The sequence below is a fragment of the Typopeltis vanoorti genome, chromosome 2 (assembly GCF_054136105.1).
Source record: "Typopeltis vanoorti isolate ZY-2024b chromosome 2, IOZ_Tvanoo_1.0, whole genome shotgun sequence".
In the NCBI taxonomy this organism is placed as follows: domain Eukaryota; kingdom Metazoa; phylum Arthropoda; class Arachnida; order Uropygi; family Thelyphonidae; genus Typopeltis; species Typopeltis vanoorti.
This window is the reverse complement of record NC_143550.1, coordinates 67,292,565-67,307,907: the sequence shown is the minus strand read 5'-3', so window position 1 is coordinate 67,307,907 and position 15,343 is coordinate 67,292,565. Positions and strand designations below refer to the sequence as shown.

Below are 15,343 nucleotides of genomic sequence, written 5' to 3'. Positions count from 1 at the left end.
ATTAAGAATAGCGATCAGAGCTTATTCTACCTTTACCACGAGTTGCCTAGACTTGTACTACTTTACGGGTCACCTAGACTTGCAATACATGCAGGTGCAAACTTGACTTATTTGTCTGTTTACTTAGGAAATGGAGTAAAACCAGGTTTAAAATAGCTTGGCATCTTTAACATATATATATATATAGGCATGCATACAGTTTTTTTTTAGTCATTTGGTAGTAAGGAAATCAAAAAAAAAAATTACTATTATTAAAAACAAACTTTGGATTTTATTAGCTGCTGGCATTTTCAAACATAACAAAACATCAAACAACAATAAACTCTTAAAACATTAGGAACAGTTATAAAATACATCTTAGTTTAAAAAAAATACAATTTATTGCATTGCTGAAACATGAAAGTCTTCTGTCTGCACAAATACCATTAGCCATACAGAACAAACTTTTCTCTGAGTGCAACATGAGCTAAGAACTCAAAGGATTACACCACTACATTTTAATAGTCAAAATACTTTTATTTCTCAGTAAAGCTGCCTTCTTTTGTGAGCAAATTCAATACAAGGCACATGACTATTGACATATTAAATGCCTTTGAATAAATGTATAGGCAGTCAATGAAATTCTGCATTGACAACTTGATAATTCAAAGTTGTAAGTTAATTGTTTTAAAATTTATATCATTTGATGTCTTCAACAATCAAAATTATGCATGTTTTTATTGCTATGATATCCAATGTTTAACTCATTAAAAAAAACTTACATCTACAATCATTTGAAGTTAATTTTAGTCATAAATTTCATAACAAAACTGTATTCTAATACTACATCATTAGTTGATACCTGATTATTAACCAGCATGGCAAAACACCTATAGCAATGAAATGAACCCCCCCCCCCCCCATCCATACACAACCTACTTCACAAAGTTTAAGGCATCTGGCTTTTTGCTCAAGTCTTTTGTCATACTAGATAAGACTGAATCAAATTTTACTGAGAACAGTCCATTAAAACCATTTCATAATAGTGATCACTCAATTATCCAGTTATGTTGGGAAATAAATTTTGGTGGTCAACTGATCTCTTGGAGTCAGTTACATGCTTACTCATTCGAGGACTGATTAACTGAGGATTTGGTTTGAGAGTTAACTGAGAAATCACTATATATGTCAATAAAAATAAGTGGCAAGTACAAATTTATAATATGAAATACCAACTTCATATTACTTCTTAATTCAAATTTGTCAATGCATTTCAAAGAATATAAATTGAAAAACCATCAAGAATTATTTTTGTGTGTTCTGTTTCAGTAAGCTGTGTGTATTATTACAGAAAACATACATACATACATAAAATATAGTACATTAAAAGCCACTTTACATCACATATATAAAACAATGATTCAATGATATAAAGTGAACAGATTTTTAACAGATGAAAAAATGTTTTTGCTTAGAATTACATCATTCTTCTAAAAAAAAATCTATTTATTAAAATTGATATACGGACTTCCACTTTTATAATACAGTTACTGAGTTCCAGTTGATTCTTATCAGAGCAAACACCATGATAACAAATCAAAATCTGATAAAAGTTCCAAAGGCATAATATTACAGGAAATTCGTCATAGCAAATTATTCCTGTAGTAACTTATGCATTTGCTATAATAATGTTGACTGTAGCTGTTTGAACATATTCCTTCATAGAAAGATTCAATTTAAGATATCTAACTCACATGCAGTAAGTGTATAAATATACATATATTCACAGACAATTTTCCATATTAGAACATGATTACTGTATAATGGCTGAACACTTAATTTCCAATTAAGATAAAGCAGAATTTAATGTGGAATTAACACAGAACTTTCTCCTGGTCTTTATTTTTTTTTTTCAAATAACCAGCTCCTGCACAGCTTGTAGCTGTTATTTGGAAATATGATTTATTTATTCACAAGAAATGGAGTTAGACATGTTTATGAGATTCAGGTGTTCAAACCTTCACATAGTTTGAGTAGATAAATTCTGTAGTGTAAAACATACAAAGTAATTAAACAATTCCATTTTCCCCACAATAAGAGAGAAATCAGAAATGGGAACTTGAGGTGATTAATCAATCTCTTCATTCTAAGTAGACAGGTAGCATGCTTTCTTTCAAATGAATTTCATTTAGCTCTTTATAGTCATTAATTTCATTTTTGTAGTTTGGACATACACACTTATTTCAAGTGTGAAATCAGGTTATCTGAACCATGTATATCTCATTTTGCTTACTACTTACAGGTTCATGAAATGTACGGCAAAAGTTCAAATATTGATTGAATTATGTACAATACAAATGGTGCTCCAGAGTATGGCAGAATCACTTCATTATACCATTTGTTATATTTTTTATACCGTTTTTTTGACTTTCCTCTTCTAACAACTGTTTCATGTCTGACAAAGCACGTTTCAAACAGCGAATGAAACGAAGGGCATCCTATTACAAAAAAAACAATATTGATTAATACATAAAACTGATTTAAATAAATCTAATAACTCAAAGAAAATGAAATGCACTGCTATGTTTAAGATTGTAGATGTATTAACCACTCTATCAGCCATGATATAAGCGCATCACTCAGCACGGATGGAAGTTCTAATTTAAAGAGAAATATACACTGCTCAAAACAATTAGCAGATATTTTAATTTGTCGGATAATTATAAAATTTCTGCAAATAATTATAACTATTGAGTACTTTATACATGAATAAATATTTCTTACTTATGGACAGGATGTAATTGATGAGAGATCGTTTAAATAATCGATATTTATTACAAATGATACATTTTAGCGCGAAATAATTTTAACAAGCATAACAACAAGAATAGCTAAAAATGCTTTTGTTTAATTTTTAATAGGGCACATGGTCTCCATTAACAGCCAAAACAGCGGTACATCTTGATTGCATGGACTGGATAAGATGATCAAACAGTTCTGTGGGATATGGGATATTTCCCCACTCTTCTGTGAGAGCAATTTTGAGCTCTTGAAGTGATTGTGGTGGCACCAGTCGAGCAAAAACGTACCTACCTAGAGTATTCCAGGCATGTTCGATTGGATTACAATCCAGTGAAAAGGCCAGTCCATTTGTTCAATACCTTCTTCCTCAAAACACTGTTGTACCAAATTTGCACAGTGTGGACGAACATTGTCATCCATAAAAATGAATTCATAGCCAATTGCAGCATAGATGAACTATAGGTTCCAAAATCTCATTGTGATACCTTTGGCCTGTTAAGGAACCACTTCCGATAAAACAGAGATCAGTATGGCCACCTATACTTATTCCAGCCCATACCATCAAACTCCCATCTTGATATTGGGGTCTTTCACGAACAACCTGTAGATTATTTCTTGTTCCACTTTCACGCAATATCAAGATACGTCAGTCATCTGGTTGCAGACTGAACTTGGACTCGCCACTATAAAGTACACGAGTCCAATCCTCATTTGTCCAATTGCCCAAATTCTTCGGGCTCTTTTGTGATTTGCAGTAAGCGGAATGCAAACCATTGGTCTTTGAGCATATAAATCTATGGCACGAAGATGATTTCAAACATTTCCTGTCTCCAGAAAGTGAGTCCAAAGTCGTGAAATTACGCTTTGAGATAAATGACATGCTTGGGCGATAACTTGCTGCATTTGTCCAGCTTCTAATCGACCAATAGCTCTCCAAGCCATGGATTCCGGGATATCATGTCACTCTGCAATTTTTAACAAAATAATGGGTGGTAGGTGACACAAGTTTACAATTGAAGTGGTAATTCTTTAATGAATGATAGATTATTATAGTTTTAAGATTTTTTTTTTTTTTAATCCCATGGTATTATTATTACAGATCATAGAGGTCAAATTCATGTATTTTATACAGCACCTTTTCTGGGTTGTTATGAAGTTCACATTTAGAAATATTCATACAATTTAGTATATGCATCGGTGATGCTTCCTCGATGTTACAGATTTTGCAGATGGGGAAGACTTTTATGCCATTGCTAAATTTGATTGGTCTTGTGTGGCCAGTCTTGAGGCAAGAGATCATGGTAGTGGCACAGCGATTAAACTTGATGGTAGCTCCTGTTTTTTCTGCTGAATACCAGTGGTGAGTCATATCCTGGTGAAATATTCTTTTTATGTTTTCTTTTTGAGTAGTTTTAGTTTTCCATTAGCTCTTTCAAAAATAATGGGATATGGACCTGACTAAATAAAGATCTACACAGATGGCTCCAAAAATTCAAATGGCAATTCTGGGAGTGGCGTACTCATCTATGGCTCTCAAAATATAGAACTAAAAACAACCAACAGTATAGGATGCAACTCATATCATGCAGAATTAATAGCCATTAACACAGCACTGCAACATTTGGATAAACAAAACCCAAAGGAATTTATATTTTTCACAAATTCCTTAGCAGCCCTTCAAGCTATTAAAAACTGCTACACTAGCCATTAAATAATATTTAAGAGACATAGCAAAAAAACAAAAACTACATAAGGATTCCCATCTCATGTGGGATTAAAGGGAAATGAAACTGCAGATAAAGTAGCAAAAATGGCTGCAACATCAAGTGATACCACAGATTTCGAAGAATGATGATCTAGTGGCTAGATGAAAAACTGAAAAATATTGGTACTAAAATCAGACACTATTTATAAGATAGTACAATATAAAAAGCAGTATAAAAAAAAAATTTTTTTTTTTAATCGTATTTCCTTAATTTTCTAGTCCTTAAACTTACCAAAAGGAATAAAACTAATCTGTCTAGAACTAAAACTGTCTAGCAGATAAATCAGAGATAATAGGGATTGGCCTAAATAAAAATGTCAGATACAGTTGTCACTATGATAAACTATCTGTAGCAACACAAACTATTTGTATTGCTACAGATAATTACAATGCAATAGCAGCATTCATGCTGCTACTGCATTGTAACTGAGCTGAAAGATAATTAAAAATATGTGACTATTAAATAATGAGACTGCTTGCAAAAATGTGGTTTATTATTAACAATTGTACAACTTAATTGCATATAAATGCAATTCATATGCAATCCGTTGCATAAGAATTTTCCATTGTTGGAAGCAGTGCTGCAAGTCATCAGGTGTTATCTGCTTCAGTAGCAATGCCATTTTCTCCAATACCTTATCCACTGACTGAAAATGGGTGCCCTTCAATGCAGATTTCAACTTTAGAAAAAGGTAAAAGTCACATGGAGCTAAGTCCAGTGAGTAAGGTGGATGGTCCAACACTGGGATCTTTTTATCAGCCAGATACTGCTTTACAGATAGTGCACTGCGGAGCATTGTCCTGATGGAGAATCCAAGCATTGTTCTTCCACAGATTGGGTCTCTTCTTCCTCACTCGTTCTCTCAGCTTGGCCAGAACCTCAAGGTAATAATGTTGGTTAACTGTCTGACCCTCTGGTACCCATTCAACCATTACCACACCATTGATATAAAAAATAACGATCAGCATTGCCTTGCTCATTCTTGCTTTTTTCATTCTCAATGACGGAGTTTTCCAGTGCATCGATTGTTATTTGTTTCTGGATCGTACTGAAAAATCCACGTCTCATCACGTGATGATCTTCTCCTGCAAGTCCGGCTCAGCTGTCAGCAGTTCCATGATATCAGTGCAAATTTGTTTCTGGACGTCTTTCTGCTCCTGACAAACGTTTTTGGGAACTATTTTGGCACAGACTTTGTTCATGTTCAGTTGTTCGTGCAAAATTTGTCGTACAGTCTCCTTATCAATGTGCACCATGTCTGCTATCATCCATATGCTTAATTGGTGATCGTTGTGGACAATTACATTAATTTTCGCAACGTTTTGTTCAGTTGCTGCTGTGACAGGGTGAACCGGTCATTCATCATCTTCAACGTTTTCTCGATCTTCAGCAAAGTATTTGTGCCATTTAAACATTCATGCATGTGACATTACATTAACATCGCACACCTTCCTTCAACAGTTTCAAACACTCAGTCGGCGATTTCTTCAATTTCACAAGGAATTTGAGATTAATGTGCTGCTCAAGTTTAATGTTAGACATTATTCTGGCAAAGCGACTTCACACGTTTCTTTTATAACTGCCTACAGACTAACTACAAGTGACAGCGAACAATGCTTATCTGAACTGCTTCTAGAATCTTCCAGGTCATTCACAGCACAAGCGCATCCCACTGCTACGAGTACACGATTCACCGTACACCTTGTCTCATTATTTAATAGCACACCTTGTATATATATTTATCCTAGTATAAGTTAATTATTTTTTTAAAAATTAATTAGTCTAATTAATTACCGGCATGGTGCCTTATTTTATTATACACTATCTACCAATAATTGTCCGGACACTTTATCAATTTACAATTGATACCAGCAGGCAAACCCTAATCCTGCCTTTTGATCACCTGCATCCTTTGGAGGGAGACTTTCCACTAATGTACGGCAGGCATCAGGTGAATCTGTCTCCATTCCTCCATCAAAAGCAGCACTGAGTTCAATGACAGATCGAGGATGTGCTGCTCAAGACCTCAATCGCCACTCCAATACGTCCAACAGGTATTCGATGGGATTGAGGTCAGGACTCTGGGCAAGGCAGTGGTTTAACATCTATCTCTTCATACGATTCCAAAACAGCTGCAGCTTTATGGCACTGTTGTCTCGATAGTAACATAGCTCCTTTCCATAAAAACTCCAGTGTAGGCAGCACTTGATTATTCAGAATATCAAGCTGCCTTCATTGAACCATGGACAATGACAGTGGTTCCATGCCAAACCAGCTGAATGCACCTGACACCATTACTTCACCACCACGAAACTTTACTGCGAGTACAGCACACTGTGGTAACAAGCATTCACCAGGCTGCCATCAGACTGGAAACAGGTGAACCTTAATTCATTGCTAACAGAGTACCGTTTTCCAATGGTCAATTGTCCAATTCACATGCTCTTTGCACCAGGCCAGACGAGTTGCCTTGTTCATTATTGTGATGTTTGGCTTATATGCTACTGCTCTTCCATGGAACCCCAGTAAACGGGGTTCTTTTTGTACAGTATTAGTGCTCACCATGGTGTTACTGGCACTCTGGAAGTCATCATCATGGATAGTCTGTGTCGATTGTAGCTGATTTTTGCATGCCACCTGTTTAACACCTTCCCTGTCAATCATTTTTGGCAGCTGCCATGGGTGTTTTTCTGCACTAGATCACCAACAATTGATTTTGGATGCTCCAGTTGAGCAACAATGGCATATATGGATGTGACAGCCCACAATGACACCTCCCTTGAAGTCACTGAGCTTACGTCATGTTGCCATACTACCTATATTCAACTGCTACAATGAAACTGCTTCCTACATTATTAACAAACCTGGAATGTTCCATAACTTCAAATAACAGGGGTGTCTGGACAATTATTGGTAGAAGTGTGTGTGTGTGCATGCACACACACACTGATACACTGTGTGTATAATAAAGGGAGGTAATGAATTTTAATGGCACTAGTGATGTAGTAGAAAGATCTCCTGAAATAAGCAGACACAAAAAAACTAATACAAACACTGAAACTAACAGATCATCATCAGTGGACAAATAATTCAAAGGGTAGAGCAACAACCATGAATTTTTCCTTTTCAAAGATATGGTATACATGCTACAGAAACTCAAATTTCAGCTAAGGAAGTGCCATTACACCTCTAACTTAATTAAACATGAATAGCTTTCTTTCCTTCACTAAAATTTGAAAGTGTCTTATCCTTCTTAATGGGAAGCAGAAACTAAACTTTTTTTTTTTAAATTATTTATATATCATACCTTATCATTCTGTTCTATGGTGTTGCTCTAGCACATGGCTCTCTGTTGAAAGGAAAAAATTCCATTGTCGTTGCTCTACCTTTTGAAAAACTTCATTTAATGTAGTGTGTGTGTATAATGTATACAATGGTGAATATAAGTAGTTTGGGGTAAAAAGGAAAAGGATGGCAGAAGAGTATGTCAGAATTGCATGTTAATCAATCAGATTGAGGTTGCAATTTTTTAAATGTGAATTTTGAATAAGGGAGAAAATGAGATGGCACAGCAGATAGCAACACATACTAGAAGGAATGTGAACATAAATGGAGGTATGGTAATAATAACATGCAAAAAGTTAAAAGCATGTGGGGAAGGTAATATGAAAGTAACAGACAAGAAGACAATTTTGGTATAATGTTGGAAATTTTGAGGCTTCAAAAGTGCTTCATGACACTATACAGAAGTTAGACTAAAAAAATGTAGTTTTGCAAAATAAAGGAAAGGTAAGAAAGGAAACAAAACACATGAAGTAAAATGGGCCATTATGGGCTGGTGATTATGGAATATAAAGCTTCTTCCAGCCACATCATCCCCACCTTTCCATTGTATGGCCTGTTTCCAGAAATGGGGCTCTAGTCGAGTGAGTATTGCCACCTTAAAAAACATATCTTCCCTATTGCCATTTATGCCAATTGGACTTTTAGGTAATAGATAACTTTCATTGCCTGGTGAAACACCACCACCCTGCTTTTCGAAGTCAGAAAAGGTTACTGTCATGTTTAATCCCCAGAGTAAGGTCTCTGCCTTCTGTGCTCCCCCCAATCCCACTTTCTTCCTACATGCTCAGCAAGGTGATGGCCTTGCTGAGCATGCTTAACACACCATTATTATTATTATTATTATTCAACTAGGCAGCCGGTTTCTACTCCATTTGAGGGTACAGCAGTAAAACAGCTTTCCACAGCTAGGGTCCCAGATGGCAAATTATCCTGCTGCCACTTACTCTGCCAAGTTGTGCTTGGAGAGAAGCCAAGTTAATCAATCTAAGTGTGGCACTGTTCAAGGCCACCACACTTAGATTGAAGTCTGGGTGCTCCTGTATGTGAATTATGTACACAAGTCCCTCATCAGCCACATTGTCCCTGTTCTTTATATTTCATAAATTAACTCGAACATGAAAGGTTAAGAAAAGGTTATCAACAATTAGCTTCTTCACTACCTGGAGATTCATCAATTAATTACTGACTACCAATATGGATTCTGCCATTCTTGTTCTACAGTTAACCTCCTCGCTAATCTCACCCACCTACGGACACAGGCCATGAAAAGATTTGGAGAAACCCATGTTTTTGCTCTCTATATTTCAAAGGTATTCAATCATGTCTGCATTGAAGCCTCCTGAACAAGCTGCCATTTTCCTTACTGGTTGTTCATTGCATGTCATGGCAAATGGCTTCCTCTCATCAAATGTCTCTATATATCCTGGTGCATCCCAGGCTTCTGTACACTCATCCTCTCTCTCCAGCTCAGTTACATCAATGACCTCTCCTTCTCTCTAACCTCAAATCCTATTCACAGATACACAAATATTCTTATTCACAAATATCGATATCCTTAAATGGGGTAAAAACAACTTGGTAAATATCAATGCCATAAAAACGATTCTACCTCACTCCTATGATAATGTTCGAATTTCTTTTCAAAATCACCTTTCACTTCTTGGGTTGTCACATCCAGTTTATCCTCACACAAACATTATGTTCATAGCCTCCTCAGCCTCTACTTCTCTTCTGCTTAATTCTAACACTTTATGTCTCAGATCTGACAGAATAAGTGGATCTTGGAATTTTTCTCACATTTGAAGTGTGCACTCAAAACCTCCCTAAGAATTTTTGATGATATATACATAAGAGGGAGATCTGCTTAATAGTTTACCCTTCACTCAGAGATTCCCTTCATTCACTTTAGCCATAGGCACCTAGTTTCAGCATTGTGCTTTTTCTATAGGTGCTTTCATTGGCAATGCTCCTCGGAAATAACCACTACCATTCCCCCAGTTTCTTCTAACCATGCAACTATAGCAGCCACTAGCCAAACTTCTCATCCATGTTACACTCTAATGGAATAATTTATAGCACAAAGAGAACTAAACAACTGCTTTAATAATTTCAATATTTTGTCTCAGTCACAGAGACATCTTCAGGAATACAATGTTAAAACTATAATAACACACACAAGGAACAAGATTAGAATAAATTAAGACTGAAAGTCTGTATAGCTCTCAATGGAAGTGGTGCTTGCATCCTCTGCTCTTGGCTTCCCGAAGATACTCTTAAGGTTCACGTCTAGTTGCCAAATGGAGGAACTTTTTTCTAAGCCTTTTTTTGACCAGTTTCTGAGTTAGTCAATCTCTGGCACAGGCAAGTGGGGTTTTTTTTTGTCCTGGAAACTCAGGTTTTTCATCCCATAAACTCAAGAAAATTTACCATAGAACCCACATTATTTCAGACAGTAATACATTCTGTTAGTTACCAAGAGATGGTAGCACCTGCTTGAGTGGACAGTTCAATCATCATCATTTGCCACATATAATTAGTGACAGTCATGGGCCAGCTATCCCTAAATGGTGACTGGTGGAGATTGAACTGTCCTCAGTCTGTCAACAGACTGAGGCTTTGCCTACTCCCTTTTGGAGACTGATTAAAAGGCATTAGGAATAAAAGGCATTAGCTGATTATTATTCTTAAAACACACCCCAACTCAACATCGCCAGAGTTCAAGATTGGTATTATCAACATAAGAAGCCTGAATGGCTTAGAAATGGAGCTAGCTGAAGAATTAGATAAGTACCAGATCAACATAATAGGGGTGAACTGAAACAAAAAAGGCAAAAACGGGCAAGATTTTTCTGAGCAATAAATACAAAATGTTATATTTAGGCAATGACAATCAAGGAAAAGAAGGAGTAGCCATAGTATTCAACACTAAATGAGGCTAATCTTCTTGACTGGCAGGCAGTCTCAAGTAGAGTGATGTGAGCAAATATCAGAATGAGGAACTGGACAATGAGACTTATTTGTGCCTATGGTCCCACAGAAGGTTCTACTAAGGTAGAAGTGGAAGAATTTTTTGAGGATTTAGAGAAAGCAACTGACACAATGAAAAAGGAAAATTTGGTCCTTGTTGGGGATCTAAACAGCAGAGTAGAAAATGATTGTCAGACATACAAAAATATTTTGGGAAAATTTGTAGAAAAGGGCAAGCTAATAATAATGGCAAATGCCTGTTGGATTTCTGCTCTGGACTGGTTATTACTAACACAATGTTCCAGCATAAAAATGTGCACAAATTCACATGGAGAGAGGAGGCAAGGAATAAGAAAAGTCTCATTGACTATCTTATTGTTGTTGATAGTGATGTTTTCTCCTTGGTGCAGGACACTGGAGGGTACAGAGGATTTGAAATTGGAAGTGATCACTATTTAGTCTTGAGTAGGATAAAATTAAATTTCATATTGAAAAGAAAAACAAAGTTTTAAAGCGAATAAAAGTTTCTAGCAGCTCTCAGATATGAACTGTAGACTAAAATACATAAACATTATTCAAGAAAAAATGAAATGAAATAACAGGAAACAAACCTTGGAGATTCAGTAGCAAGTCCTGAAGAAAACACTGATTGGAGAAAATAAAAAATAAAAAATTACAACTAAAAAAAAATCAATTATTACAACTCAAATAAAGACTAAGCAATACTTGTCTTTATCTGAGTTGTAAATCAGCAGTTAGAATGAATTGAAGGAAGTATAGGAAGAAGGTTTAATGTTAAACATGGTGTCAAACAAGGATGTACATCATCCCCTCTGTTATTCATTATCTATATGGGTCACATTATGAAAGAAAGTGGTATTAAACCTGATATCAAAATTGGAAATGTTAATGTCAACTCTTTGCTTTATGCAGATGATGCTATACTTCTAAATAAATCCACTACAAGCCTGCAAGACTCCCTGACTAAATACAATAACTGTTGTAATAGATATGGTATGAAGGTCAGCAATAACAAGACAAAGACAATGAAAATAGGCAGAAGTATTGAAAATATCAACTGCATTTTGAGTGGAGAACCTATAGAGTAAGTGAAACATTTCAGCTACTTAGGCACGATTTTTAGTGAAGATGGTAAATGAAATATGGAAATAGAAAACAGAAGCAACAAAGCTGGTATGGTAGGAAGTCAACTAAATAAATTTATATGGAATAAGAGAGAAATTAGTCAAAACACTAAATCAGCTGTATACAAGACAGTGTTCAAACCAATTTTAACTTATGGATCCGAGAGCTGGGATACAGTAAAAAGTGTCTTAGAAGTAAAACACTTGTTCAAAGACTAGAGACTGCAGATATGAGAGTCCTTAGAGTGATTAGGGACATGAACAGATGGCATCAATGGAAATATCATATTAAAAAACGAGGATATTAGGATAGAACTTGACATTGTCAGCATCAAGGAATGTGTTAGCAGAGCTAATCTCAGGTGGTATGGTCACTTAATCAGAATGGGAGAGGAAAGATTAGCAAAACAAGAGGAAGACCAAGATATAGGTGGATTGATATAGTAAAAAGTGCCTTAGAAGGTAGAAATATAAGATCTGATAATGTTGGAGTCTTGACAGGTAACAGACTGATTTGGATGTTGAAAGTTTATTTTTCACTTGGTTAGAGTATAATAAATTTAGTTTAATCCTTTATCCAAGTATGAGCAAACAAAGTTTGTGCCTGAAAGTGTCTTCAGGACTGGGGTAAGGTGGTACAACACCAGGACAACTCGTTGCAAAGGTGGAGCAAGATACCAACACTCCTATCTCAGTATCTCCTATAATGCAAAACACATCTCCTTGCAGATATGTCTAATGTTATGCATTAAGGGAGCTAAATTTATTATACTCTAACCAAGTGAAAAATAAACTTTCAACATCTTTCTCTAAATCCAGAGTAATTTATAAAAAAGGGTGGCACACCATTTGGCAACTCCTATAGGTAGAGATGACCTGCTAATGCTTCTGCCTGGTATCTCCACTTGGGCCTGGCTCCCACTGAAGAGACCTCAATAAAGGTCAAAACTAGCCTGGGTAGTGGCCCTTCCCTTAATGCATAACATTAGACATATCCGCAAGGAGATGTGTTTTGCATTATAGGAGATACTGAGATAGGAGTGTTGGTATCTTGCTCCACTTTGCAACGAGTTGTCCTGGTGTTGTACCACCTTACCCTAGTCCTGAAGTAGGTTTCAGGCGCAAACTTTGTTTGCTCACACTTGGATAAAGGATTAAACTAAATTTATTATTAGACTGATTTGGAGGAAAATTGTAGATAGGAAATTAGTAACAATATAAATTTTTCATGTCGTATTATCATATTCTGTACACCCCCTTGAAGATACATGGCAGGAATTTGATGATGATGATGATGATGCCGAGTATTATTATTAATTAAGACTAAAGTCCTATGAGGGTGCTGCTGACTAGCATGTTGGGTAGGAAGCCTTAGAAGAGGGTGCCCCTCATAGAACTTTAGTACTAATTTTTTCTAATCTCATTTCTTTCATTTATTGTTTCTTGTATGTGTTATTACAATTTTAACATTGTATTCTTCCTGAAGATGTTTCTGTGACTGAGACAAAATATTGAAACAATTATACCTGTTATTTAATTATTTCTCTTTGTGCTGTAAATTATTCCATCAAAGTGTAACATGAATGTAAACCAGCACTAAACCTAAATACTCATTTAAACTTCTCATCATCCTCCTTCATTCCACTCTACCTCTATTCTTTGGAACAATCTCTCTCCCGTACTGTTTTTCCTGCTAAATACAACTCTGACTCTTTAAGAAACATATCAATAGATTACTTCTTTCTCCACAAATACTTACCCATACATGGTACTTTGTGTTATAGGTCCTGTAACTTTTCATGTGTAGGATCATCATAAAAAGGATATGGAGATTTATGGCGATTCCATAATTTTAGATGGGCTGGATGAATGTTCATTGCAAGAAGAATGAATGAATGATATAAAATTGTCCTTGTTGGATCAAATAACTTGAGGAGATGAGTTTGGTATGACAAGAGGATATAAAACCTTTAATAAGTGAGATGAAAAAGAGCAAAAAAGTCAAAATTGTGAGTATATTGCAATAGTATGATAGGAATGAGTTGAAGTAGAAAACTGTGATTGCATATGATTCAGTGAGTAGACTATGTAGAAGAAACAGTGTGTGATATGTTGAGGGTATGAGGTATTTGATGGCTGAAAGGATTTATACTTGTAGGGTGAATTATGTTATAATTGATTTTTAGGTGATTGGAAACTTGTTCAGTGAAAGAATGCATGTGAATAATCAGGGAAACTAGATGTGTCTTGGTGCTTGCATGAAAGCTTGGGTGTATGCATTAAATTAAGAGTTGTAATGATGAGTATAAAAACATACAAAGGGATCACCTAAGAATGGTGGGATTAATTTAGTTCAAGCAAGAAAAGGGAAACTACTTGTTTTAAGAGCCAACCCAGTTCTCTACTTGAACTGGTCATATTCTAAGAGTTATACAAATTACTCATCAGATTTGCTAGCTTGCATATATGATATTGCCAGAGACATAAAAAAATAAAGTCATGGAGCACTGGTAGACAGAGCGAGACCAAAAATGATTGGCATTGGTGAGACCTGGCTAACAACAAAAAATACTGTTGCAAGAACAGAACATGATGGGTTCAGTATATTCGGGGAGGACAGATAAAATAGGAAGAGCAGAAAAGTACTCTTAATGACTGCAGAGGAATTAAATCAACCAGAATAGAAATCTTTAATTGTGGTGGTGGTAATGTGTAATACAGGGAATGATTCAAGGTTGTTTGGTGCAAGACAGAAGCTAACAGAACAAAATATACAACTGGGTGCTTCAGTAGACCAGGATCAGAAAAAGAAGTATGAACTGATAGTCCAGTAAATCCATAGCAGTCCTTGTATCTATAAATCATATGGAAACAAGGACTATTACCATTATGGATGATTTCATTTATGGGAATGTAGATGGGAGGGAGGCAAATTCATAGAATTACAAAGGGATAACTACCTTTCACAGGTGATGGGACTCACAGGACAAGAACACTGAATCTAGAATCTGTCTATAAATGAGGTGACTGTTATACCTACCACCGGTGAGTGATCATGAGATTTTGATTTAGGAGGTGACAATGAGTGCGAGAGCTTTGACTAGGAAGGGTCATATGTGAAACTACAAGGTAAGTGATTGTAATAAACTGAGATGGAAGCTTGCAGAATTGCCTTGGCATGAAAAACTGCATGATAGAGGAATCAGGACAGCATGGGAAGTGATTAATGGGTTTCTGAAAGAAGATATACCTGACTGTAACCTCACAGTTAAGAGAATAAATCACATGGAGAGTTAAATGTTAAATAACACTTTAAAGCAGAAGCTTCATAAAAAGATA

At 35.7% G+C, this 15,343-nt stretch overlaps 1 protein-coding gene across 4 annotated transcripts in view; it reads right to left on the bottom strand.

Annotated features, from left to right (window-relative positions):
• Positions 1 to 258: 258 nt before the first annotated feature.
• LOC150109126 (carnitine O-palmitoyltransferase 1, liver isoform-like) overlaps positions 259 to 15,343 on the bottom strand; it is a 307,532-nt gene continuing 292,447 nt past the window's right edge. For all 4 annotated transcript variants that reach the window (XM_090405758.1, XM_090405762.1, XM_090405750.1 and 1 more), the window contains exon 23: positions 259 to 2,477. In XM_090405758.1, the coding sequence (XP_090261884.1) occupies positions 2,361 to 2,477 (117 nt within the window). In that variant the 3' untranslated portion in view covers positions 259 to 2,360. The remainder of the gene's footprint in view (positions 2,478 to 15,343) is intronic.